The following is a 26925-nucleotide window of genomic DNA, read 5'->3' as shown; positions in this document are numbered from 1 at the left end:
TTAGCCCTACCACCCCCGAACAACCCATGTTAACATTTTAGGGCCATGTCTCCGAGTCTTTCTTATACGCATTGGTCCGGGGTGTGCCTTCGGTGTTTTTCTGGGGAGCAGAGGCCATGAGGTTATCACACAGGAGGTTTAGCAGGTTGTGCCCTTGGGACCAACACTTGTGGAGAAAGTGAAAGAAGCAGGAGGGAGAGCTGGGGCTGTGAAGCAGCTCCAGTGAAGGCCTCAGCCAGCTCTGCTTGGGATTATGGAGCTGGGATGGCCCTTCACTGACCCCCTCACTGACAAGATGCTGACTGTGTGACCTGCCCTCGCGGAGGTGTGTGACCTACCCCTCGGGGAGGTGTGTGACCTGGTACCAGGCAGCTCCCTGAAGCCACGGGTGATCCCAGGAGGGAGACTCCCCCGAGAGCTGTCAGCGGCCAACTCCCCTTTTCCTGAAGGAGGTCACACACAGCACCCACCATGGGGCGGGAGATAGTGTGGGTAGTTCATATAGTTGTAATCATAGGGCATCTTACCGTTTGGTCTCTTTCTCTTCATGTAAGGTTATATCATAAGCACGTGTCGTTTTGAATGTCTGCATAAAGCCAGGCCCCTGTTGTGTGGGCCTAATGTAATTTGCCAACCCCGCCTCCTATTGTTTGGATATTGAGATTGTTTCTAGTTATACACTTAGAAAGAGTGCTACAGTGAACACGTTTATGCATATATCTTTATTTAGAATAATCCTCCTCTTGTTTTTAATAAGTCTCTTAATGGAGGGTTACTGTAAACTGAAGCCGTCCTTTCGGAGTCCAATTTCAAGCCTTTTGGGAGCATTGCCCTCTGCCCCTCAGGCATCTGTGTCATGACTCACCCAGGAGAGCCTGGTGGCGGGCTGCCTGCAGAGGCCATGACCCCAGCCCGGTGTGCCTTGAGAGAGAAAAACACCGCAGGCTTGCCGTGGGGAGGGGAGGGTTACCTGCAAACCCTAACCGACTCTGAGTTGCTGCACTGGCCCAGTGAGCAGTTTTCAGTGGTGAATTTTAGGAAAGTGAATGGGAAATGATGGGCCATGTGTGGAATTGGAAGGCGCCCAGCAATCCCAGCTTCTCCGCTAGGGGGGGCCCTCCCATGACCTTGCTCTGTTCCAGGCCTGCTCAGGGCTCAGCCGTCTCCTGGAGCCCCTGCCTTGCCTGTCAAGGAACCCAAGACCGCTGTGGACCCTGATTTGTCACTCTGAGTGATGGCTCCTGCCCACATATCAGGCTCTGCTCCTGTCCTGGTGGGGACCCTGACACCCCTTCATCCTTCGTGGGCACCAGTGGGGCTCTTTTCTTTGGCTTTCGACAGGCAACGTACTTCATGATGCTGCAGAACTACTCGGGGGCCCTGGAGGTGGTGAACCAGATCACCATAGCCTGGGGCAGTTTCCTGCCGGCCTTGGTCCTAAAGATGCGGCTGTTCTTGGCTCGGCAGGACTGGGAGCGGACGGTAGAAACGGGACACAGGTGAGGGGCGGGGCCGACCTGCTATTTCCTTCCTTTGCTAGCCAAGGGGGCTAATCGTTCCCATCTTACGTGGAGGCGAGATGGGAGATGCTGTGTACTTGATGGAATAAGACATAAAAGTCAGTATTGTCAACAGGAGTTATGAATAGTGACATTATGACATTGGGGGTGCGGGAGGAGAGGGAGGATGGATGTGCACTAGACACTTACCTGTCATAGCAGGAAGCCAGCAGCGGAGACCTGCAGTGGAAGAATCAAGAAATAGGCCTATCAAGAGGTCTAAGCATAGTGTTTAGGAGAGAGATGGAGGGAACTACCAAAGGAACCCAAAGCAACGAGAGTTACAGGGTAAACAGCAGTTGTCTCTGAGGAGTGGTGGGGAGGGGAGAGTAAAGGGAGAAAGGGACTATTGTATTATTTACTTTTAAAAACTGTGGGTGTGATATGCGTTAATAAAAACTTAAAGGGACAAAGGTCATTGTTGCCTGAGAGAAGACTTTAGTAGCAAGCTGAGTGCATCCGGAAGACAGCCTAGGGTCCAGGAGTTAGGCGGACTTGTGGAAGCCAGACGCCAAGTATAGCGTGATCCTGAAGCACTTTCACTGTGAATAGAGATAAAGATGGCTTCAGGGGAGGGATGTTTGATGGAGGGTTTTGTAGAATGGAATTTTTTAGATAACTGAAGCTTATCTCTTTAACCTCTAACACTTTAACTATTTTTATCACAGTAATCCTAAAACGTACAGTACCAATTTTCTTCCTAAAAAGAGTTAGTGGACTATGTTTTTTTCTGAGTGGCCATTAGTCACCACTACAAGTTTTTACTAAATTGTGAGTGGGAAAAAAAAAAAAAAACACAAACATACCTCTTCCTTCCCTGTGGAGGGATGGTAACTCCTCTGATGATAGCTGGAATTTGAGTCTCAGAAAGAGGCGCTGGTAGGAAACTGAAAGTGATTCCAGCCTGTGCCAGGCCTGGGCAGGTCCTCAGCAGCCCTCTCTCACAGTTGACCCCTGGCCGGTGTCCTTGGCAGGAGCTGGGTCAAGAGATTGCTTTGGAGGCTCTGCCTTGGGCCCACAGGATACCTGGAAACACCTGGCTGGAGGCCTCAACCTTGAGTGTGTGCGGCCTCCCTGCCCAGGCCCTGCCGCATCCACCTGCAGGGAGATGGTGTTTGGTGCCAATGGGTTAAGTCCAACACCCGACGCCTTCCCTCACGGAGGGTTTCCCAGCTCATAGAGTTCCCCCATTGCTCTTTAATTTTTTTTTTTTTTTTTTCGGCCACACCGCATGGCATAAGGGATCTTAGTTCCCTAACCAGGGATCAAAACCATGCCCCCTGCAATGGAAGCACGGAGTCCTAACCACTGGACTGCCAGGGAAGCCCCTCCCCCATTGCTCTTTAAATCTCTGCTCTCTGTAGGTGTGTTTCTCTTTTCAGCCCTAAAAATTGTTTATTTTTTCCTTCTCTCTTATTTTTCTCCACTGATACTAAAATAATTTGTCTCTTTCATTTAAAGGACCAGCTTTGAGTTTTGTTGATGCTATTATATCTTTGTTTCCTAATTTATTAATTTCTGCTCTTTATTATTTTCTGCCAACTACCTCCTGTGGAGTTACTCTGTTGTTATTGTCTGACTCTTGAGTTGGATGCCTGGCCATTCTCAATCTTCTTTTAGAAGATAAGCATTTAAGTCTGTGAATGTCCCTTGAGGTACCATTTAACAGTATCTACACATTTGGATACTTCAGTAGTATCTTCAGTATCTTTTGGTTCTAAGAATTTTCTAACATTCTTTCTGATTATTTTTTAGTCCATACATCTTTTAAAAGTTTTTTTTTTTAATTTCCAAATTATGAGGTTCACAGTACCTTCAGAATCATCATAAATGCTTAGAAGTCTTTGAATGTTGACTGTGCCTAATTGTGTTGGAATTTTATATGTCATTAGAGTAACCGTCAATTAAGCAGAAGGGCCATTCCCTGATCAAGCTGAAAAATATGAAATTTCCTGTAAAGAAACAGAATATTGGGACTTCCCTGGCGGTCCAGTGTTTAAGACTCCATGCTCCCAGTGCAGGGGGCATGGGTTCGATCCCTGACTGGGGAACTAAGATCCTGCATGCCACTCGGTGTGGCCAAAAAATAAAAATAAATCAAAAAAAAAAAAAAAACGAAACAGAATATAGAAAACTCCACAATATGATCAGGAGCTGCATCTTCCCAAGGACATATGATGGAAACCAAGGTTCCTTTCCATCTTACAGCTGCAGACTGCCCCCCAAGCACCTCTCTGGCCCCCCCGGACCTTGGTACCACAGTCATACCTGTGTTATTTGGGACATAATGGGTTTCTGTCACAAAGACACCCCCAAATATGTGACTTAAATAACATAAGATGTTATTGCTCTCTCAGGGAAAAGTTTGGGTGGTGGGCCAGGGCTAGGATGACAGCTTAACTCTGTAGGGTCCCAGGCCCCTTCTCTCTCACTGCTGTCCTGTTCCTAGGATGTTGCTCACATGGTCCACATTCCAACCAGCAGGAAGGAGGAAAGAGAAGAAATGGAAGGCATGCTGTAGGGGCACCACTGGATATACCCTGGGCACTTCCACTTGCATCCTATTGGGCAGAACTTAATCACATGGTCACACCTGAGCTGCAAAGGGGGGCTGGGAAATGTAGTCTTTTTTCCGGTAGCCCCGTGCCCCAACAGTTTGGGGGTTCTATTATTAAAAGGAGAAGGGGAGAATGGATGTTAGGAGACAATCAGAAGTTGCCACCACACCTTCCTAGCCTTGCCTCTGGACACTCTCAATTCACGTGGCTCCTCTTCCTATTTCAGAATCCTAGAAAAAGATGAAAGCAATATTGATGCCTGCCAAATTCTAGCTGTGCATGAGCTTGCAAGAGAAGGAAACATAACCACAGTAAGTTCTTTCAAGACTCAGAAGTTATGCCTTGAAACCAACACAGCCAAGGAGGGACCCCTCACAGCACCTCCACCCCCAAGGCATTGGAGGGGGCTCCCTGGGTCTCAGCTCCCTCCCCGCTCCTCCACACTCCCTGCCAGGGAGGTCTGCTCTGGTTTGGTCTTTGAGCCACACAGTTCCAAAGGCCAGCAGTGAGGCTTACTCTGGTTCTGCCACATGTTCCCTGTGTGACCCTGGGCAGGTGTCTCCACCTGGATGAGCCCCAGGATGCTCATCTGTAAAATGGAGATAATTCCACCCACTCCATGAGCTTGTTATAAGGACTAAATGAGATGACAGGTGGGACAACTGCGAACAGTGCCCGGTGTACTACAATAATTTGCTCCATGTTAACTGGAAGTCATGGTTGTGGTGGGGTTTTTTTTTGTTTTTTGTTTGTTTGGGGTTTTCTTGTTTGTTTTTTGCCACACCACACGACTTGCAGGATCTTAGTTCCATGACCAGGGATTGAACCCAGGCCCAGGGCAGTGAAAGTACTGAGTCCTAACCACTGAACCACCAGGGAATTCCCTACAGTTGTGTTTCATATTTCAGGAAATGCCTTTTTTTAGGGAATGGTTGGAATTGCTCAGGTATTGACCAGGCAGTACCTGGCCCCAGACTTGCTACTAAGCCTTGTAGTTTTCCAAAGACACCCCAAAGAGCCCTCAAATCCAGTCAGAAGCACCTAGAATTCTTAATGAAAACCTCCATGCCCAGACAGCTTCTTATTTTCAAAAAGAGTTTGTGTATTCAGCTAAAACCCTTCTGAATAAAGACATTGCCTCTGCGGGGAGTGTGACAAATCAAGAGGCTCTAATGGGTCATGGTGGGAAGAGGAAGTTTCTGGTTCCTTCTGGCCAGCTCTGAAATTACGAATTTTGTGGGGTGAGGTGAGGTGGAGGGCACCGTTTGTATTTGGGAGGAAGAACCCTCGAAAAGGGCTCTACCACTGTCTCTGGGTCAGAACAAGAGAACAGGCATGTCCTCCGCTCCCTGAGACCCCAGAGCCCTGGGCAGGCCTTCCTAAGGCCTGGCCTGAAGGTTAGGCCCAAGGGCAATTAGCATTTAATTCTTCTCCTTCATTCCCACCTCAAACTCTGGGATCTGCCCCTCGCCCCAGCTCAGGCTACCCAGTTCTAGTCTTGCAGAAAAGATCCACCCTACCCCAGGCTTCTCTTCTGGCACTCTTTGCAGCTGGGGACTAAAAACTCCCTACTCCCACATAGAGAGTGAGCAGAAGAGTCCATTGGAAAGAACACAGGCTTTGGAGTCAGTCAACCACCTCGTTGGCTGGGTAACCTTGAGCAAATGACCTAACCTTTCTGACCCTTCATCTGCTGGACTGGAAAATTCGGGTATCTATAGTTACACTAACTTACAGGGTCGTTGGGAGCATTCACTGGAATGACAGAGAGGCACTAATGTGGTGACCCACGTCAAAATGGAGCAAGGGTTTGGGGCCAGGGACCTGCCCTGACCGTTTGCTCCTGGGCCAGCCCAAGTGGTTTGCCGCCAGCCTGGTGGGCAGCAGTGTGGGCTCCGTGACAGGTGTCTCCTGGCCCTTCCTGGGGGTGTCCCAAAGGGCAGCTGCTCTCCACAGATTCATGAACAAAGCGGCAGTGCCAGCTCTGGGATGAATAATGTTCCTGAAAGCTCCGCCAATGAGGCTCCGAAGTAATACTGAAGCCTGGGCCTGCCCAAGGCCAATTAACTCTGAATCTCTGGGGCTGGCTTGGGGGCCTGGGTGTTTTTAAGATCTCCCAGCTGGTGTTCATGGGCAGCCACAGTTGAGAACCTCTGCCCCACTCCCCTTTTATATACTGCCTTTGACATTGTGTTTTGTTCTTTCAGGCTGCCAAGCATGTTAGAAATCTGATTAAGGCGCTGGAAACAAGAGAGCCCCAAAATCCAAGCCTCCATCTTAAAAAAATTCTTGTGGTGGGCAGACTGGTAAGAAGGTGCTCCCTGGTTTCTGAACGAGTGCTTCTTGTTATGTTCCCCGGGGGAGACCTGTGCTCCCTGCAAGCTCCCTGAGGACCCTGCCCCTCCCCTCTCTGGCTTAAACTTGGCTTCTCAGGCTGGTGGCCCAGACCCCGGGGCCACTGCCTGCCTCCAGCCAATCACTGAATTGTGGGCTCTGTAGCCTGCACCTACATGCCCTTCAAAGATGCTATGCAGATCATGGAGGTGAGGTCTAGAAGCGCTTTCAGAGAGGGAGGCGCCCTGTCTGGGGAAAGAGGGCAGTGGCACAGCTGTGGTACAGCAGAGCAACGCCCAGCTCTAGCCTCAGGGTGCTGGAGCACCAGACTCCCATATTCTTTCTGTGGAAGAGACCTGGTGAGGCTGGCCTGCCTAGGCCTCTCGGACGCCAGGCAAGGTGCAAACAGACCAGGCTGCCAAACAATCTGTCTCTGTCAGACCCTTGAGCCCCAGAGCCAGATTTACTAGAAGGAATTGCCATAAGAACAGGGGCAGCTCTGGGGAGTCGAATGCCACTGGGATACCCTCTTGTCCTCCACATCTATGTCTGATTCTCTCTGCCTCATTCTCCACACGTGGCAGGGAAAGTGGCTGCTCGCAGCCTTCAGAGCCACTTTCCATCAGTGGGACACAAAGAGTTTCTCTCACGCAACTTCAATTTGTGAAAAACCTCCTGGTGACTTGTTGGACCAATGACTGTGGCCAGACAGGGGCTGGAGGCGGGTTCCACAGCTGTGGCCAGCGGGGGGTTCTTTTGGAGGTGGACAGCTACCCGGACCCAGCTGCCTGGACACAGGGTACCTCTTGGGCTCTCCTGAGCACCCCCTAGTCCCACCAAAGTGACACAGCCGTGCTCAGACAGGCTGGCCTGACTGATTTCCCCATTCCCGTGTCTGTGCCTTGCAGTCTGGGAGGCACCAGGCGATTCTGCGGCTGGTGTGTAGCTTCCTCGAGCGAACCTTCATGGCCACATCCTCCTACGCCCACGTGGCCACAGAGCTGGGCTACCTCTTCATCCTGCAGGATCAAGTGAAGGAGGCATCTCTGTGGTACTCGGAGGCCATGAAACTGGACGAGAGCAGCATGGCTGCCTTGACTGGTCTGTGCAGGCGGGGCAGGGCGAGGGGTGGTAGGGCGGGGGCTGGGAGCCAAGCAGGGTGGCCGCCATGGGTCCAGAAGAGAGTGGGCTGGGAAGCATTCTCCCCAGGGTGTGTGTGAGTTTGGGGCTGCATTGTATGATGGGGTGCCTGTCCATGAATCTACAAGTATAGATGTAAGAGGAACAGGAATTCTCGAAAGTGCTCAAAGCCATTCTGATCTACAGCCGACCTCCAATAGCCATACCCAGCCCATTACGCTCAGTCAGCCCTGCCTCCTCTCAGGCCTCACCAGGCCAGTGTGGGAGAAGGTTCTACTGCCAGAGCACCCCTCCCCAAAGGCTCTAGCCTCACCTCTGTAGACCCTCCCTCTTCAGGCCACTGAGCTGAAAGGCCACCAGAGAGAGGAGTTTTGAGAGTTTTACTTCCCTGTCTGTCCCAGTGCTTCCCTCCCACTTTATCTAAATGTCAAATGAATTTTCCAGAGCCCGATTTTCATTTTTACACAAAGCCCTCAAATCTGTGGTCTCTGGTGAATCCTGAAGCAGCAGTGTTTGATTTTAGTGGGGGCAGCCTCATGACCAGTGCTCCAGGCAGGCTGGCTTCTTGCCCTGGCTCTGAGGAGTTGTGGGCAAGTCACTTCTGTCTACACTCCAAGCTCCTCATCTGTGCGGCACAATCAAAAAAGCAATCCAAGTGATTGGTCTTGATTTCTGGTTCAATACGTCAGGCTGACTCATCCGTCATCACCTCTTCCTCCCTCCCCAAATCCCACAAAAGTCATGGGCGACCTTTTAAAAAGATAATGAGTCCCTCTAGCAGCCCCAGAAACAGGAAAAGGTGCCTTAGGTGGACCAGGAACTTTGAAGGACTTCTCATTTCTAGAAGATATAAAGCAGATTGCATCCAACAAATGGAAACTCCAAGCAGGTCTAGAAACCCATAAGCCAACATGGCTTGGGGCAGCTAAAGAAATGAGTAGATCAGCTTTCCCCAAAGGGCTCCAGGAAAAAGAAAATTTTAAAAACATAAGCTCAGGGTCCCCAGAAGCTGGGAGCAAAACATGCCATAGGGTAGTCACTGAGATAACAGGAGGGTTACTGAGGGCCAGAGAATGGGATCAGGGAGGTTCTTACCAGGTGGTGGGGTAGGAGGGCGCAAAACAGAGCCCCCCCCCCACCATGACGTCCCACCACCATCAGGGACATGAAGGACCAAAAGACTTGGATGCCCGGCACATAGGCAAATCCCCCGAAATGCTCCTCCACCAAGCTGAGTCCTTCCCCACTTCCTCATCCAAGGGAGAGCCCCAGCCGATCAGCCAAAAGGGAAGTCCACACACTCCAGCCCAGGCCGAGCCCACTCTTAATCTGTTTTTTTGTTTTTTTTTTTTAAGTTATACAATTTTTATTTATTTATTTATTTATTTATTTATGGCTGTGTTGGGTCTTCGTTTCTGTGTGAGGGCTTTCTCTAGTTGCGGCAAGTGGGGGCCACTCTTCATCGCAGTGCGCGGGCCTTTCATTATTGCGGCCTCTCCTGTTGCGGAGCACAGGCTCCAGACGCGCAGGCTCAGTAATTGTGGCTCACGGGCCTAGTTGCTCCGCGGCACGTGGGATCTTCCCAGACCAGGGCTCAAACCCGTGTCCCCTGCATTGGCAGGCAGATTCTCAACCACTGCGCCACCAGGGAAGCCCCCCGAGCCCACTCTTGTGTGTCCTGGATTCATCCATCTTATCTGGCCTGTCTGGGAAAATCAGTGACCTTAACAATTTGGGAAATCTGCCCCAGATGCTAATACTCATCACTCTTGTCCATTTATAAGTCTACTAGCAGTTTGAAAAAGGGACCAAGTGGAACATGCAAAGCAGTGCCCCTCTGAGGAGCAAAGTTAAGGCCAGATACAGAAAAGACTTTTTCCCCCAAACACCTCCCATGTTGGCTGGCTCTAGAGGGTATTATGTCAGTAAGTAAAGAACATGCTACTAGGAAAAAAAAATACAGAGAACAAAAAAGAGTTGCTGAAAATTTAAAATATGATTACTGCAGAGTAAAAAATTCCATAGATGAGCCAAATAGTGGGATGGATATAATTGAAAACCAAGTTGGTGATTAGGAAGACAGAAATAACTGCACCAAAATGGCCAAGGACTATCTTGTAAAAGAAGAATAGTAGGAAGAGAAGGGATTTGTCCTCCCAATATCAAAACATATCTCAAAACAAGGGTAGTTAAGTCTGGACTTCCTTGGTGGCACAGTGGTTAAGAATCTGCCTGCCAATGCAGGGGACACGAGTTTGAGGCCTGGTCCGGGTAGATCCCTCACACTGCAGAGCAACAAAGCCCGAGCGCCACAACTACTGAGCCTGCTCTCTAGAGCCTGCGAGCCATAACTACTAAGCCCACGTGCCACAGCTACTGAAACCCACGCGCTCTAGGGCCCGAGTGCTGCAACTGCTGAGCCCGCGTGCTGTAACTACTGAAGCCTGTGCACCTAGAGCCCGTGCTCCACAAGAGAAACCACCACAATGAGAAGCCCGTGCACTGCAACAAAGAGTAGCCCCTGCTCACCACAATTAGAGAAAGCCCACACGCAGCAACGAAGGCCCAACTTAGCAATAAATAAATATTAAATGCTTTAAAAAAAAAAAGTCTGTCAGTTTGAGGCCAACACTGGAATAAACAAATAGATAAATGGGATAGAAACGGGTCTTATGATATAAATGACATTTCAAACCCATAGAGTTTCAATAACTTGTGATTGGACACCTGACTCTCCATTATGAAAAAAATAAAGGTAAATGCCCATCTCACACTATCCTCAAAAATAAATTCTAGATGAGTTAGGTATTTAAACATAAAAATTAAATTGGACTTGGGTCCCCTGGAGGGTGCTAAGCCTAACCACAAACTCAGAAGCTGTAACGGAGAATATTTGACCAATTTGACTATGTAAAAATTTAAAACTAATGGATGGCAAAAGGCACAATAAAATAGTTAAAAGGTCAAAGGCAAACTAATGGAAAATGTAACAAAGACTATATATAAAAAGAATATAAATATATAAAGAGAAAAAAAAAATATATATATATATATATAGAGAGAGAGAGAGAAATCCATCCAAAGAAAAACAGGCAAAAGCTATCAGGAAATTCACAGTAGAAAAGACCATTAAATATATAAAAAGATGTTCATTCTCCCTAAAATTTTTTTTAAAATTTGAATTAAAATGAGTTACTATTCACTCTTTAACCTGGTAAAGAGTGAAGCATGTTTGTGAGGTTGTGAGGAAAGAGAACACTTTCAAATTCTTGGCAGGAATATTAATTCAGATATCCTTGGAGGACAAGTTGGCCTTACCTATCAACGTTTTAGATATGTGTGCCCTTTGACCCATCAGCTCTACTTCAGGAATTAGAACACACACAAATGTAGACCATGGCACTGTAATATTTAAACACTGAAAAGAAACTAAACGTGAAATGAGGAGTCCTTCAGTAGGGCAGTAGTTAAATAAACGGTTACATCCACAGTGGAATATTATGTCATGATTAAAGAGAATGGGGTAGATTTGTATGAACTGATGGGAAAACATGGTATACACTAATAACATACAAATGCTTCAAAAGATGTTTGGAGGCGTATACCCCAAACTGTTCATGTTGGTTCTTTCTAGAGAGAGACACGGTTAGCCAGAACATGAGCTAGGGATGTTTTCCTTGCCTTATGATTTGAATTCTTTACCACGAGTATGTGCCACTCTAAGTTTGTGAAGATGTCGGAAAGGCCCCCTGCCATCCACTCTCCCGTCCCTGCCTCTGGCCTGCTGGACTGCTGGCTCTGCTGCAGAGCTGGCTGCTCATCCTAGTTTTGCCCCATCCCAGGGGTCATCTGGTGCCAGATCTTAGACGGCCACCTGGAAGAGGCTGAGCACCAGCTGGAATTCCTGAAGGAGGTGCAGCAGTCCCTTGGGAAGTCCGAGGTCAGAGCTCTCTGGGCGCTGGGGTTGCTCCAGGATCGTGCCCCCCGCCCCGCCTTCCTCCCACCCCCAGTTTCCAGTAAAGCACCCAAGACAGCCCGGGCTTCCGGCAACTCTGCCCAGAGGGTGTTGCTTCCAAGACCTGGGCCTGCCTCCCACAGGTGCTGGTTTTCCTCCAAGCCCTCCTGGCTTCCAAGAAGCACAAGGGGGAGCAGGAGGCCGCAGCACTGCTGAAGGAAGCGGCCGAGCTGCACTTCTCCAGCATGCAGGCCCTCCCCCTGAGCTCTGAGTACTTCGAAAGGCTTGACCCCCTCTTCCTGGTCTGCATCGCCAAGGAGTACTTGGTCTTCTGCCCCAAGCAGGTTAGAGGAGAGTGCATCTTCATGGCGGCGGGGTGGGAGCGGGGTTGGTCCTGAGGACAGGTCTGGACGGAGGCAGGACATACCTGGCAAGTCACCAGGGTGCTTGAGCCTCTGGCGGTTGGGGAGCCCAGTGCTTTTCACACTTGCACGTGCAGCACACCAATCAGCCAGGGAGTGGGGCACAAGCCCTGCATCTCCCAGGTGATGCCGATGCTGCTGGTCCAGGTACCGCACTTGGAGGGGCAGGGCACTGGCCCCTGTGTCTGCATTTATCCTAGAGAAGAACTGGGCTCCCTTTTTGCCAGACGTCTTCTAAGAAGTATGCTGGTCTTTTCTTGTTTGTCTGGCTTTCCCAGACAATCAAGATTCCTTGTGGGCAAGGATCATATCTCATACGCCTTAATATCCCCCCAGTGCCTTGTAATGTCATTCCACAAATATTTATTGAAGGCACTACCATGTGCCAGATGCCGTGCTGGGTAGGGGGGATGCAACAGTGAACAAAAGAAAGTCCCCATTCTCGGGAGCTTATGCTCTTGCCCTAGGTGGTACAAAGTGGATGGTATATACATGTGGAAAAAAGTAAAACACTGCGAGAGTGTTTTCTGAGCACTCCAGGAGTCTCCCTTGGAATAGGGCAAACCGCACAGCCAGACCCCTGTGTTCCTACAGCCCCGGTCGCCAGGCCAGATCGTGTCTCCACTTCTTAAACAAGTCTCTGTGATCCTGAATCCTGTAGTCAAGGCAGCACCAGCCCTGATCGACCCGCTGTATGTGATGGCCCAGGTCAAGTATCTCTCAGGTGAGCCTGTGGGTCCTCATGGCCGGCGGGGCCCCTGGGTGAGTGTCCACAGGCTCCCTGCCTGGGGTAGTCCACACACACATACCCTCAGCAGGCGGGCCCACTCCTTCCAGCCTCTAACCCCCGAGACACCTTCCTGACTCCTCACCAGCAGGGGTCTCTCCAACCCGCCCTTTTGCGGATAGCTGACTTCAGCGGTCCCCAACCTTTTTGGCACCAGGGACCAGTTTCGTGGAAGACAATTTTTCTTCCACGAAGAAGCGGGGCGGGGCGGGGGGGGGTTGATGGTTCAGGCGGTAACGCGAGCTACGGGGAGCGGCAGATGATGCTTTGCCTGCTGGCCCGCCGCTCACCTCCTGCTGTGCGGCCGGGCTCCTAACAGGCCGCGTCCGTGGCCCAGGGGTTGGGGACCCCTGGCTTACTTGATCTGTGCCAGGTAATAGTCACTGAACTTGATTACGTGCTGGTACTGCTCTGATCCTGGGGGACAGCAGTACTCAAAACAGGCAAAAATTCCACCGTGGAGTTTGTGTTCTAGTAAGGGGACTTGGACAGTAAATGTGGTATTGTTGTTAGGGCACGATTGTGCAATGGAGAAAATGAAAGGTGGGGAGGGCGTGCGGGGGTGCCAGGGTTGCAGTTTTTAAAAGGTGGTCAGGAAGGCCTTGTGAGGAGGGGAGACCCTGTACCATTAGACTTTCAGAGCCTCCAGCAGCCAGAACAGTCCCCGTCGTCCATCCTGTCCCATCTCAGGGCCGAGATTCTGGAGGGAGAGGGAAAGAGGGGGAGAACCCTCCGTGGGGGCCTGTTGTCCTCTCCGAAGTCCTTGCTCCCTGCAGCCTTTCACCCCCGTCTGCCCAAGGCTCCAGAATGCCGTGGCGTGCCTGTGTCCTCTGGCTCTGCGTTGTGTGGGTTACACTCTGTCCAGAGCTCCCCGGTCTTCATCCTCGGTCCTCCTAGTGTTCATCCGGCTGCCAGGTTTACCCACTTCTTGAAGGTCTCCTGGGTACAAGGGGAGGGCAGAAACTGCCCCACCCCCGACATACACACAGGGGTGCTGGCAGCTGCCAGCACCTTTAGGGACAAAGCAAGGTCTCCAGCTGCTTAGGTTGTCATGGTGACATCTTCACGTTTCTGCAGCACAAGGGAAGGATCAGGGAGTTTGGGACCCAGAAGCAGGTGTTCCCCGCCAGCTGGTGATGGACCCCGAGCAGGAGCTGTTGAGGGACCTGGCTGCAGAGGGAGGAGGGCTCTCCCACCAGCTCACTGTACCCTGGGCTGCCACTGCCACCTGCTTAGGGCCAGCCTGGCTGCAAGGAGGCCTCTTAGCCCCAACGCGCCAAGGCATTCAGAGCTCAGCCTCAGGAGCCGATAGGCCTGGATTTAAATACTGACTTTGTCCCTTCCAAGCTGAGTGACTTATATCACTGAAGTTTCAGTCCTGCATCATAATACCAACCTTGCAGGGCTGGGAAGACATTAAACCAGCCTTTCTAAAGTGCTCTGCCTGTGTTGGCACAGAGCAGGTGCTTCTTAAGTTGTGGCTATTATGGTTGCTGTTATTATAAGATTTTGTTCTGCTCTTAGGTGTGGGAATCGAGACTTCAGTGTTCCCCTGAGCTTCCACATGGAGCATGAAGTAATTTAGCCATCTCCCTGAGGGTACAGAGAGAAGGGAGGTGTCACACCAAGGTTTGAATTTCCTGGCTTTTGTCTGGGTCAAGGCAAAAACTGTAGTTCTAATTTTAGGAAGAAACCTCTGAGTCAAGCAGAACAGAACTGGGTAAAATGCCCAACTTGGGTATTTCTGGGTAACAGGACATGTAAAATTCCTTCTGCCTTTACATAGTGGGTCCTGAGAGTCCCGAGGACCCCTGGATGTAGAGATTTGTTTATTATTTCTAGGAGAGTTAGAGAATGCCCAGGGCACCCTGCAGCGTTGCCTGGAGCAGGACCCCACCTCCGTGGACGCCTACCTCCTCATGTCTCAGACCTACCTGGCTCAGGGCAACTTTGCCATGTGCTCCCACTGCCTGGAGCTGGGCGTCAGCTACAACTTCCAGGTGGGGGTCCCCTATGCCCTGTCACCTGCTCAGCATCCCACAGCCCAGCTAGCATCAGCCCCCACTTGGTTCAGGAGAGTAGCCCCAGGAGCTGCCTGCATCCCTCAGCCCCTTCTGCTGGCCCAAAGGCAGGAGCAGGCTCAGTGGGCTCCTGTGGCTTTCTCCCCTCTGGGAGCTGGAGCCCCACACTTTGCCTATGCTCCTCTAGGTCCGAGACCACCCCCTCTACCACTTCATCAAGGCCAGGGCCCTCAACAAGTCTGGAGACTACCCAGAAGCCATAAAGGCACTGAAGATGATCATAAAATTACCAATTCTGAAGATGGAAGAAAGCAAGAAGTTCCATGGGCCCTCTGTGCGGCCCAGCGAGCGGGTATCCATCTTACTGGAATTGGCAGATGCCCTCCGGATGAATGGGGAGCTGGTAAGAAATGCGCTGCTCTCTCCCCTTGGTGCTGGGGCATGCTGGAGGCCCAGGGTAGGCCTGGGAACCAGGCTCTTTGATTCTGGCTGATGTCTCCTTGTGCTTTATTTGAGCCTTTATTCATTTGGGAGCATCCCTCTCCCTTACCTAAAAGGCTTCAGTGGCTCCCATTGCCCTCAAGATAAACTACAAACCCTACTGAGTCCTGCATGATCTGTCCCCTGCCTACGTCACTGTCCCTATACGGGTCTCAGGGAGGTGGAGCACACAGGCCCACCAGGGCCACCACAGGTGGTTGTGCAGGTTGGGCAATGCACAGCTCCAGTAGATGCCAGTTACATCCCCTGGAAGTTTTGCAGTGTACAACCTGCTCAACTGTATGAGGCAGCCCTGGGACCTTGGAAGGTCTGGCTGGGCAAAGGCAGGAAGCACCAAATGGACAAAGAGAGTAACTCTGTTAGAATAATCAAGGGTACATATACAATGAAGATATAATTCGAATAGACCTTTATGTGCCCAATACCATAACGTTAAAATATCTTTGACTGAAAGCAGGAAGGTACAAGGAGAGGTGTCCATAGGTCTCCCATAGGAAGGAATCACCAACAGACTTTGAGGTGCTCGGGAACAAGTTCTTACAGTCAGGGGTTTCGTGCCCCCCTGCTGGCCCTGCCCTCCAGGAACAGTGGCCCTGGATCCCGAGGGGCTCTCTCTCCTTCCTGTTGCTCTGAGGTGGAGGTGGGCCATCCTCTCCTTGGCTTCCAGGAGTGGTGGGTGACGGCAAATGGAGGGTCTGTTGGGTTCCCATGTCTTAGCACGAGGCCACTAAGGTCATGCAGGACACCATCAACGAGTTCAGCGGCACGCCGGAGGAGATCCGCATCACCATCGCCAACGTGGATTTGGCCCTGAGCAAGGGGAACGTGGACCTGGCACTGAGCATTCTGAGGAACATCACGCCCAAGCAGCCCTGCTACACGGAGGCCAAGGAGAAGATGGCCAGCATCTACCTGCAGACCCGCAAGGATGTCCACCTCTACATCGGGTGCTACCGGTGAGCCCTGGGCAGTGCACTGACAGCCCCAGCCCCAGTGGCATCTCAGCGAGTGTTTTCTCCAGATTGTCTTCTTCACCCTGGGTCTTCAGAATGTGTGCTCAGAGTGTGTTTGATGAAAGTAGGGAATTTCCCATGGGTTAGAATTTGAGTATGATATGTCGGTCAGACCAGCTTGCGGCTGACCTGTGAGGATACAGGGGTGAATCCGCCCTGAGCCCTGCTTGCCCCCCGTTATGGGTCACATCCTGGTGGGAACCATGGTTCTGCCCCGGCCCCTGGCTCTGCCTGTCCTTGAGGAAATGTTCAGTGACTTAGATGTACCAATGTGAGTGAAGGAGGATGGAGAGCAGGGATTGGAAGCCCCAAGTTACTGTCTCTACGATTTGACATTGGGACTTCAAGGGTACCGCCCTGGTCCCCTTCCTCAGGCAAAACTCTATCTAGGCAATTCAGGAGGAAGGGGAGGTGATGCCAAGAGCAGTGGGAAACCAAATAGTGGGGTGACATGGTCATACTGGAGGTTTAGAAAGAGCAGGCTGCCTCATGAAGAGGGGTCTGGGGGTTTGGGAGTGGAGGCCAGAGGAGTGGGTGGAAGTGCCGGCTGTGGTCCAGATGACAGATGAGGAGAGCCTGAACTAAGGGAGCTAGCACCATGCCTCATCTGAGCCAATAAGTACTGAGTGATGAATGAATGAGTAAATCAAAGAATGTCAGCCAGAATGAGTGGGAAAGAAGAGGAGATGGATTCAGGAATAGGAAGGATGCACAGGGCTGAGCTAAGGTTTTGGTTACTTTTGCAGGGAGCTCTGTGAACATCTGCCTGGCCCTCACACCAGCCTGCTACTGGGTGATGCTTTCATGAACATTCAGGAGGTGAGTGAAGGTCTCATGACCTCACCAAGTGGCCCCCTCCCCCCCAAAACTTACTTCTCCAGTGAGAGGGAAGAGAGAGACTGCGGACCCTTTCCCCACCAGCCTGAGAAGGCCCTCGAGGTCTACGACGAGGCCTACAGAAAGAATCCACACGACGCATCCCTGATCAGCAGGATTGGGCAAGCTTATGTGAAGACCCACCAGTACACCAAGGTCAGGCTGGGCTGGGATGGAAAGGGGTGGGGAGGGCCAGCCCAGCAGGGACCATGGAGGAGGGAGCATGGGTGGGAGGCTGGATGGGAGGGGAGACCCCGCTGAACAGGGTGCCAAGGGGAGGACTCAGCAACTCCCCACCACCCCCCACCACCTGCCGAGGCTAAGGCTCGGGCCCTGAGCCAGGAGGGAGGCCTTTGCCTCTGAGGCTTCTGTGATCTGGAGGGTCACACAGGCGCGGTGGCTGCGGTGGGGAGTGGGGCGGTGTGCACACGGTGTGAGGCGCTCGCGAGTAAAACCAGACCTGATGCCAATATTTCCTGTGTGCACTAAGGCGATTAATTATTATGAGGCCGCCCAGAAGATTAGTGGACAGGACTTTTTGTGCTGCGATCTGGCTGAACTGCTCCTGAAGTTAAAGAAGTTCAACAAAGCAGAAAAAGTTTTGAAGCAGGCACTGGCTCATGACTTTGGTGAGTCAGCATCCTCACTCCCCTAGCCTTCGAGCAGACAGACTGCCCCTGGCCCGCACCCTCTTCTCCTGCAGAATGGGGCAGGGGACGGGCACTGGTTGGGGCTCTGAACCCAGCCTCCATCCTCCCCCATCCCCCGCTTCCCAGGGGCCAGAAAATGCTACTTTGAGTTTCCATTTTGCAGTCAAAGACATTCCATCCATGATGAATGATGTCAAGTGCTTGCTTTTGCTGGCAAAGGTTTACAAGAGCCATAAAAAAGAAGATGTGATGGACACTTTGAACAAGGTAATTGACAAGTAGACTCAAGCTCTTTATCTGCCATTTCCTGATGGGAGCTGAAGATAGGATAGGACTGCAGGTCTGGAAGGCTCCAGGCCTGGTCCTCACAAGAGGATCTAGGTTACACCTCCGACCTCCACCTTGCATTTATCCCCCCAGCCTTGCTCTTTTATTGATTGTGCATGGAAGTGCTCTAAGCCCGCCTGGGCTGGGCTGGAGAATGCAGGGCATAAGACAGTGCCTTTGTCCTCCAGGATGCTTGTGGTGATAATAATAGATAATGCCAGCAGGCTCCCATGCATTGAATGCTCTGTGCTGAGTTCTGTACTAGGCTTTTTGCTTTCTTATTTAATTCTCACAGTAGCCCTTTGAGCTAAGCACTGTGACATTCCTATTTAACAGATAAGGCTCAAAGAGGTTAAGAAATCTACCCAAAGTCATACTGCTAGTAAGTGGTAGAGCTGAGATTTGAACCAGGTTTGGCTTGTCCCAGCCCAAAGTCTCCTGCTGTGAGACTCCTGGCCATTCTTTCCAGTCCTTCACTCATTCTACCCGAGGGTGTGGCCTGGCACTTGCCCCTGGGGTGTATTCTGTGGTTGTAGAACATCTCGGACTGCTTGAGGTGACTTATCCCCTTGTTTCCCTCTGGATTTCCATTCCTCAGTCTGGCCCTTAGGGAACCCGGGGCTGATCTGTGCCCACTTCCCGAAACTTAACCCTGGCATCCTCATTTCCTCTTGCCTCAATGCTCTCTGGTTACTCACTTGATCACTGTATGTCATGGACATTTGTGGGGGCCGCCTCAAGTTCCCAGCAAGGCAGTATTCAGAACAAATGCACCCATCAAAACACAGCCTGCGTTGAATACCTACTGTGTGCTTGTCCTAGCCTGTAGGACAGCTGAAGCAAATTAGATACAGTGAGTACCAAGGTGTGATGGAAACAGGTAAACGAGTCAAGTACAACAGAGTGTTTTGTTTGAGTGCCTTTGCTTCTGCTCCTGCCCCAGAGGCTGTGCCAGTTCATCTCCTGGGTACTCAGCCAGTGGCCCTGCCTGTCCAGAGTGACCCAGATTTGCTCAAGGGCACTTGAGATTCCCTTGCTAAGACAGCTGGCCCTGAGTTGAGAGCTTGGGGACTTGCTGTGAATTGGCCTGAGATCTGGCACATCAGGCTCTGGGTTTCTGATGCAGAGTTTACTGCTTTCCCAAGGCCATGGACCTCCAGTCTCGGATCCTGAAGCGTGTTCCCCTGGAGCAACCAGAAATGATCCCCTCCCAGAAGCAACTGGCAGCCTCCATCTGCATCCACTTTGGGGAGTACTACCTGGCAGAGAAGGAGTATGCCAAGGCAGTGCAGTCTTACAAAGATGCCCTCTCCTACTCACCCATTGACAATAAGGTGGGGGTTGAAATAAGGTGGGTCCTCAAGAGCGAGACCCTCTTCCTTTTCTTGGGCCACAAAGCCTCGCAGAGCTCCCTGACTAGGGACGGAGGCCAGTTCCTTCTCTGTGCCTCCCTGCAAGGGGCACAGGCCCCTGGTGCCGAGGGGGCCTGCTCCAGCTGACCCCAGGACCCTCACCCACCACAGCCCTCAGAGCAAGACTGGAAGCCTTGCTTTGTTTTGTTGGTTTGTTAATATTTATTTATTTTATTTGGCTGCACCAGGTCTTAGTTGCCACATGCGGGTTCTTAGTTGCGGCATGCATGCGGGATCTAGTTCCTTGAGCAGGGATCGAACCTGGGCTCCCTGCTTTGGGAGCACGGAGCCTTAACCACTGGACCACCAGGGAAGTCCCCTGGAAGCCTCGCTTTGGACAGCCACTTGTGGAGGGTGGAGCGCGGAAGGTGTTGCTGAAAGGTGCTGCAAGTCTGCCCTTTTCAGGTCCCCCTTGCAGATGGAGAGACAAGGAGAGTGTGGCTGCTGGGGGCTCTTTGGGCATGAAGCCCAGGCTAAGCTTCCAAGGAGGTTTGAAGTCTTGTGGGAGGTGTGGCTTCAGATAGGGAACGGTGGCTGGAGTTCACAGGCGGAGGGTAGATGAAGAGCCTAGTGACAGACCCATTCATTTATTTAATATGCTCTCATTTAACAGATTCCCAATATGTGCAAGCCAGGTACTGAGCTATGCCCTGGAGATGCAGTGGGGCAAGACACGGTCTCTGCCCGTAGACTGCCCTCAGGCATGGGGTACAGACAAGTACACATGCAGTTCTCATACCATGTGATACCCGCATGGGGCTCAGTACACTGTGGGAGCTCAGAAGAGGGGTACCTGTCCCGGTGTCTGGGGCACAGAGGGCTTCCCAGAGGAGATGAGGTCGGAGCTGAAGCTGAAGGATGAGTATGAGTAAACCAGGCCCCGACTCTCAGCGGTTAGTTAGTAAAAGGCACGGTGTGACTAGAGTATTGGGTGGGAGAAGGGGAAAGCCAGAGACACCATCCCAGGGGATCAGAGATATATTTTGAAGGCAGAGCTGATAGAACTTGGGTGTGAGAGAACGAGGCATCGGTCCCTGAGCTTTCCCATGATGTGCATTGGTTAGTTATTGTATCTGGTCTTGTCCAGGTGGTGCTGGAGCTGGCACGGCTCTACCTGCTGCAGGGCCACCTGGACTTGTGCGAGCAGCACTGCGCCATCCTCCTGCAGACGGAGAAGAACCATGAGACAGCCTCCGTGGTAAGAGGCTCCGGGCCCTCTTTCCTGCCTTCCCCAGGGTCCCTGCGACCGCATGTGGGCTGCTTCCTAACCCCGTAACCCCAGGTGCCCGGCTGACCCGGCCCTGAGGGGCTGTCGGGCAGCAGGACTCAGCACTGGACCCGCTGCCCTTCGGATGGGAGGGGCGGGCTGGCAGCAGGGGGCAGCAGCGACCTCCCGGGCCAATCTGAGGGGAGGTGGTGAGGCTGATTCACTCCGGGGGAAACCACACCCAACTGTTGAAGGCAGGGGTGGGACAGGTTCCTGGGGCTTCGGGAAGTGTGTGGGAAGAGCCATCCCCAGTCCTGCCCCTCTCCACCCTGTCACCCAGACCACCTTCAGGACCGCCCCAGCGGAGGCGGGGAGCCCCCATTCCACCTCGCTGCCTGGAGCTGGTAGTTCTCAGGCAGGGGTGGAGGGCCTAGCTCCTCGCGTGTCTACCCCCAGCCTTTCCTTCCTACTTCCATCCTTGCCCCCTCTTCTGGGCTTCTCCGGTGGCAGCTTCTCCCAGCGCCCAGAGAGGCTACCTCAGAAATCCTCTCCTACCTTCCCTCCTTACCCACCCACTTCCCATGACAGCCTCCCCGCCATGCCCATGCAAGCTGCTGTCCCAGCATCGCGTGTTTTCTGATAGATGATGGCTGACCTGATGTTTAGAAAACAGAAATACGAAGCTGCCATCAACCTCTACCACCAAGTCCTAGAGGAAGCGCCAGGTAACTGCCTGCATCGAGCCTACCCACTGAGACTGCCTGTGTCAGTTCCCAACAAGCGAGGGCTGCTCTCCCCCCAGAAGGGTGGGCCCTCTCCCCTCCTTCCTGACTGAGCAGAGGAAGCCCCCTCCTCTCTGATTGTTCCCAGAGAGGCAGGAAACTGATAAAGGCCCAGTGGAACGTGCTGGCCCTTCCCGAGTCCAAGGGGCCAGTTCCTGGTCTCAGGCAGGGCAGTGCTTGGCACTGGACCCGAGACAGCCTGTCTATCCCCAAATCACAGACACTGGGGCTCAACATAAGTCCCCTTTTGAGGTCACAGCCACCTAGAGGTAGCTAGAAATTCTCCCCTGACATGTAGCTCCATGCCCACTCACTGCAACATAAAACCACTGCTTCTTGCTGGGGAAGGGGCCAGACACGAGGCTCAGGGTGGAGCCCCAGCCAGGCCCACAGCAGAGTCACCCAGCAATCACAGCTATTAGGAGTTCGGGTCCTGGAGCCAGACTGTCTAGGTCTGAATCCTGGTTTTCTATTTACCAGCTTTGTAACCTTTGGCAGATTACTTAACTCCTTTGTGTCTCAGTCTCCTCATCTGTAAATGGGAACAATAAGAGTACCTACTTTATTGTGTCTCAGTGGAGACCAGTGGAGACACTGGAGCCACTGGGTTGCCCCTGCTCAGCCCAGACAGGTAGTGTTTCCTGGTCCTCCCTGCCTCTCCCTACCTGATTCAGCTATTGGTTATCACAGCCTGAAGGTTTCTGCTCTCTTGTTTTAGACAATTTTCCTGTGTTGAACAAACTAATCGATCTGCTACGAAGAAGTGGCAAACTTGAGGACGCCCCTGCCTTCTTTGAATTAGCCAAGAAGGTGTCCAGCCGGGTGCCTTTGGAGCCAGGGTTCAACTACTGCAGAGGCATCTACTGCTGGTGGGTTGGGGTGGGTGTGTCGGCAGTTATGTGCAGGAGGCTGTCCCTAACGGACATGCTGGCCTTTGCTAGGGAAGCAGAAATTCAGCTTCCAGATCAGGAAGCAGGGAGACCAGCGATCCTGCCCCTGCATTGTGCAGATTCACAGAGTGACCCCTGTGTGTCCCTGTACTCCCCGGGCCTCAGTTTCCCTGTCTGAGTCTTGGTGTTTCTCTCCTCCACTATAGGCACGTAGGGCAACCCAACGAAGCCCTGAAGTTCCTAAACAAAGCGCGCAAGGACAGCACTTGGGGCCAGAGCGCCACGTACTACATGGTGCAAATCTGTCTGAACCCAGACAATGAGATCGTGGGTGGAGAGGCTTTCGAGAACCTGGTGACTGAGAGCAAGTGAGGGCCCAGCTGGCCGGCGAGGGCAGGGGCGGGACCTGGGGGAAGGCGGAGAGAGCCCGTGGCCTCTGGGTCAAGGCCAGGCGAGGGCCAGGCTGGCAGGCCAGCGCCCTCTGCCCTCTGGCTTGGCATCCAATGCCCGCGGCTCCACCGACAGGAAGGAGTTGGAGCAGCACGGCGTGCGCACTGCTGAGAAGCTGCTGCGGGAGTTCTACCCGCACTCGGCCTGGGGCCAGACCCAGCTGCGGCTGCTGCAGAGCCTGTGCCTGCTGGCCACCAGGGAGAAGGCTAACATGGAGGCGGCGCTGGGCACCTTCATTGAGATGGCCCAGGCCGAGGTGCACCAGCTGCCCACCGGGTAGGCAGGCGGTGGGGGGCGGCCGAGGGCCGGGCGAGGCAACACCTGCTTCCCACCCGCACAGAAGGACAGCATTCCCGCCCTGCTGGCCGTGGCACAGGCCTACTCGCTGCTGAAGCAGGTCCCCAAAGCACGCACGCAGCTGAAGCGTCTGGCCAAGGCCCCATGGACGCTGGCCGAGGCCGAGGACCTGGAGAAGAGCTGGCTCCTGCTGGCCGACATCTACTGCCAGGGAGGCAAGTTCGACCTGGCCTCGGAGCTGCTGCGGCGCTGCATGCAGTACAACAAGGCAAGGGGCGCACGGCTGCCAGGGCAGGGTCGGGGGAGGGGCACATGGGCTTCAGGGGCAGAGATGCGGGGGTAGGAGGGAGATGAGAAGAGGCGGGACAAGAGGGTTCCCGTGGACCACAGAGCAGGATGGGAACGCGGAGCAAGGCAAGAGGAGGCGCACAGTGTCCGGCAGCCCGGAGAGGGGAACGTGGAATGGGGAGGAGAGATGGGAAGGGTTCATGGGGTCGAGGGGCAGCGTGCAGGGAGGGTTTGGTGGGGCCGGGAGGGGCGTTTGCAGGTCAGGGCAGGAGGGCTGCGGAGGAAGGGGTCCTGTCAGAGTGGGCACAGCTGAGAAGAGGGTACACAGTTCACCCCTCGCCAAGGTGGGCAGTGCTGCTGGAGTCCCTGAGTGGTTTGGGTGAATGCACCCACCGCCCATCCCTTGCCCCCACCGGGACGGGATGTGGCTTCCCCTCCGCAGAGGCTCTGACCGGCTTTCCCTGCAGTCCTGCTGCAAGGCCTACGAGTACATGGGCTTCATCATGGAGAGAGAACAGTCGTACAAGGACGCAGCCACCAACTATGAGCTGGCCTGGAAGTACAGCCATCATGCCAACCCTGCCAGCGGTAAGGCAGCCAGGCAGGCGCGCGTGGGTGCGGGAGGGAGCTGGGCCGGAGGACCAACAAACTCACCCCACAACACAAGGCCTATGTTCTGGCTGTTGTGGGAACCAGAGGGGTTCTCAGGTCGTCAGAGTGCCACCCATTGTCTGCATTCTTCCTGCCTCTGGACAGGCTTCAAACTCGCTTTCAACTACTTGAAGGACAAGAGATTCGTGGAGGCCATCGAAGTCTGCCACGATGTAAGCCCCCGACAGTGGTGGGGGGCTTGCTGCAGCGGCAGGGAGCCCTGCCTGGTGCTTCACACCCTTTCTCTCTCGGTCCCAGGTCCTCAAGGAGCACCCCAACTACCCCAGAATCAGAGAAGAAATTTTGGAAAAGGCCCAAGGGTCTCTGAGGCCCTAGCTGTGGTCAGTGGGAGCCAGGGTGGGTGGAAACTATCAACCTACAGAAGTTTCATGGAGGGGGTGGGAAGTGGGTCAGTGGAGAAGAGAGTCAGAAAATAACATATTCTTCCCATTTCTATATTGTGTGTGGTTTATGTGAATCATGCCTAATCTGGTCTAAGGGACATCCCAAAGCTTTATGTTTTTAAGGCACAAGAAGCAATTTTGCTCTGGGGAAGAAAGCTATCAACCAGCTTAGCTTTCACTGAGCTCACTGGGCAACTTCTAATGGGCCCCACTTTTATCCCAGACTCTCAGAGGCCAAAGGGGAACAAAGAGGTGGTTTAAAAAATACCCTACAGCTATTTTAATATTTTTATGTTGGCCCGTACAAGCCTCTCTTCTCCTGTCTGGTCCCCAGAATCCTGGATTAAAGAAGCAACTGCTCCTCTCTGCCAAGCTGCCCCCTGTGTCCTCACTGGCAGAGGCCCAAACAGGCCCACTCTGTCCATGCATTCTGCCTCCCCCTCCCCAAGTCTTCAGCCGGCATCTGCTGGTCCTTACCAGTTTGGGACAAACCCTGATTACTCTTGCCTCTGACAGGAAAATACATCCCAAGAAAAACTAGCTCTTACTTCATCTTTAGTAAAAGACAGTGACCAACTAATTCATCCTCGAGGAACCCTTTTAACACCTCAGGGGACAAAAGCAGGGGTCCCTGTGAAGATGAATAGTGTTAATTGTAGCTGGCAAGAGGGTGACAGAGGTCACCTTTGGTGTGCTCCCAATACCTCTCTTCCTGTTTTGCAGGATGGCACTAATGGGCCAGTCTGACCTCAGGGGAAGGAACTCTGAACTGGGAGTCAGGAGGCCTAGAATCTCCCTGTGTGACCTTCCCCTCTGGGTATGTGTCCCCATCTGTGGCAGGAAATTAGACTAGATCTCTGTGTTCCCAGATCATGGTACAAATCCCTGCTAATGATATACAGCAAACATTTGAAAGTTTAATAACTATGTGTTTAAGTATCATCCTTATAGAGAAAAATAGTACAACAAACTCATGAATTTGCGGGTGCTGTTATGTAGAATGGTTCTAACTTTTTTTTTTTTTTAATTTTATTTATTTATTTATTTATTTATGGCTGTGTTGGGTCTTCGTTTCTGTGCGAGGGCTTTCTCTAGTTGCGGCAAGTGGGGGCCACTCTTTATCGTGGTGCGCGGGCCTCTCACTATCGCGGCCTCTCTTGTTGCAGAGCACAGGCTCCAGACGCGCAGGCTCAGTAATTGTGGCTCACGGGCCTAGTTGCTCCGTGGCATGTGGGATCTTCCCAGACCAGGGCTCGAACCCGTGTCCCCTGCATTGGCAGGCAGATTCTCAACCACTGCGCCACCAGGGAAGCCCGGTTCTAACTTTTAAGCATATTGATATAATTGATATAAAGTAAAATACTTAGTATGAGTAGAATGCAGATATGGCAAAGTTTTCAAGAGAAGTTGTCCAGTGACTAAGGTTTGGGAACAGTGAATGGGTAAGGGTCCCTTCTAGAACAGCCTAAGTCATCCCTGATGGCTGCGAGCCTTGTCTTTATAACATACTGCTGATCATGTGCATGGCCTTTTGGTATGAGTCAGTGATCTGGAACGTTTTCCCCAGGTTACCACCATCCTTCCTATGGGAAGCCAGCTGCCTTTATTATGATCTGCTTTACAACCTAGTTTCTTGGGGTGGATTATGTTGAGAAAAAAAAACCCAAGTGACCCTGGGGCCCTAGATGGGGAGTGGGTAGGCTCAGTCCAGCCATGGGCTGTGGCCACGGGATGGGAGCCTGCAGGGGCTCCCAGCCAGAGTTTTGGAGCTGTCGGGGGCTGCCACCCAGACCCCCAGGCTGGCCAGAGCAGAGCCTCAGGACCCTTGGAGAGACCCAGGTTTTGGATCATGCGTGCTGGAGCAATCTCTACAATAGGGCTCCCAGGGATCAGTGAGAGGGGACACGAGACAACTTGATGTACCAGAATACTCCACCCTGAGACGCCTAAGACCTGGCTGTCCCTGCCTAAGCTGGTACCAGGGACAGGCAGCCCCACCATAGCCCAGACTCCAAGCCATGAGTTCTCTAACGGCCACTCCACTGACGACATGACCACATGACCATGTCTACACATGTCCTGAGGCAAGCGATAGATACCTAAAGGGTGACAGAACTGGCAGAAAAAGAGGATAAAACATACAGAAATAGAGCAGACACATGAAAACAGAATGGGAAGTCAGACACGCACCCGAGGCTTACATGTTCCAGGCACTCCTCTGAGCACTGGGTGCGTATGAACTGAGCAAGCTTGTGAGGTGAGCAGTGTTATTATTTGGACAATACGGGGGACACCCAGGCACAGAGAGGGGAAGTAATTTGCATAAGTCACCTCACTAGTTAGTATAAGAGCTGGGATTCGAACCCTGGGACTCTGGGTCTGTGCTCTTAACCAGTAAGCC

The 26925-nt window shown here is 52.5% G+C and overlaps 1 protein-coding gene across 7 annotated transcripts in view; it reads left to right on the top strand.

Moving 5' to 3' along the window:
* The window catches only part of TTC21A (tetratricopeptide repeat domain 21A), a 31519-nt gene extending 6001 nt beyond the window's left edge, over positions 1-25518 (top strand). For 3 of the 7 annotated variants that reach the window (XM_059939398.1, XM_059939394.1, XM_059939399.1), the window contains 23 exons: positions 1342-1499; positions 4344-4428; positions 6325-6423; positions 7360-7552; positions 11434-11531; positions 11690-11890; positions 12563-12692; positions 14598-14755; positions 14964-15179; positions 15995-16233; positions 17037-17322; positions 17657-17795; positions 17980-18083; positions 19289-19477; positions 20643-20753; positions 21406-21487; positions 22263-22413; positions 22641-22802; positions 22960-23140; positions 23225-23449; positions 23937-24057; positions 24226-24293; positions 24379-25229. In XM_059939398.1, coding sequence (XP_059795381.1) covers positions 1342-1499; positions 4344-4428; positions 6325-6423; positions 7360-7552; positions 11434-11531; positions 11690-11890; positions 12563-12692; positions 14598-14755; positions 14964-15179; positions 15995-16233; positions 17037-17322; positions 17657-17795; positions 17980-18083; positions 19289-19477; positions 20643-20753; positions 21406-21487; positions 22263-22413; positions 22641-22802; positions 22960-23140; positions 23225-23449; positions 23937-24057; positions 24226-24293; positions 24379-24456 — 3474 coding nt within the window. In that variant the 3' untranslated portion in view covers positions 24457-25229. The other 4 variants (XM_059939396.1, XM_059939395.1, XM_059939397.1 and 1 more) reach the window with 4 other exon arrangements.
* The last annotated feature ends 1407 nt before the right edge of the window (positions 25519-26925 follow it).

Source organism: Balaenoptera ricei, chromosome 11 (assembly GCF_028023285.1).
Source record: "Balaenoptera ricei isolate mBalRic1 chromosome 11, mBalRic1.hap2, whole genome shotgun sequence".
In the NCBI taxonomy this organism is placed as follows: Eukaryota; Metazoa; Chordata; class Mammalia; order Artiodactyla; family Balaenopteridae; genus Balaenoptera; species Balaenoptera ricei.
Note: the sequence above shows the minus strand (reverse complement) of the source record. Positions and strands in the feature narration are given on the sequence as shown.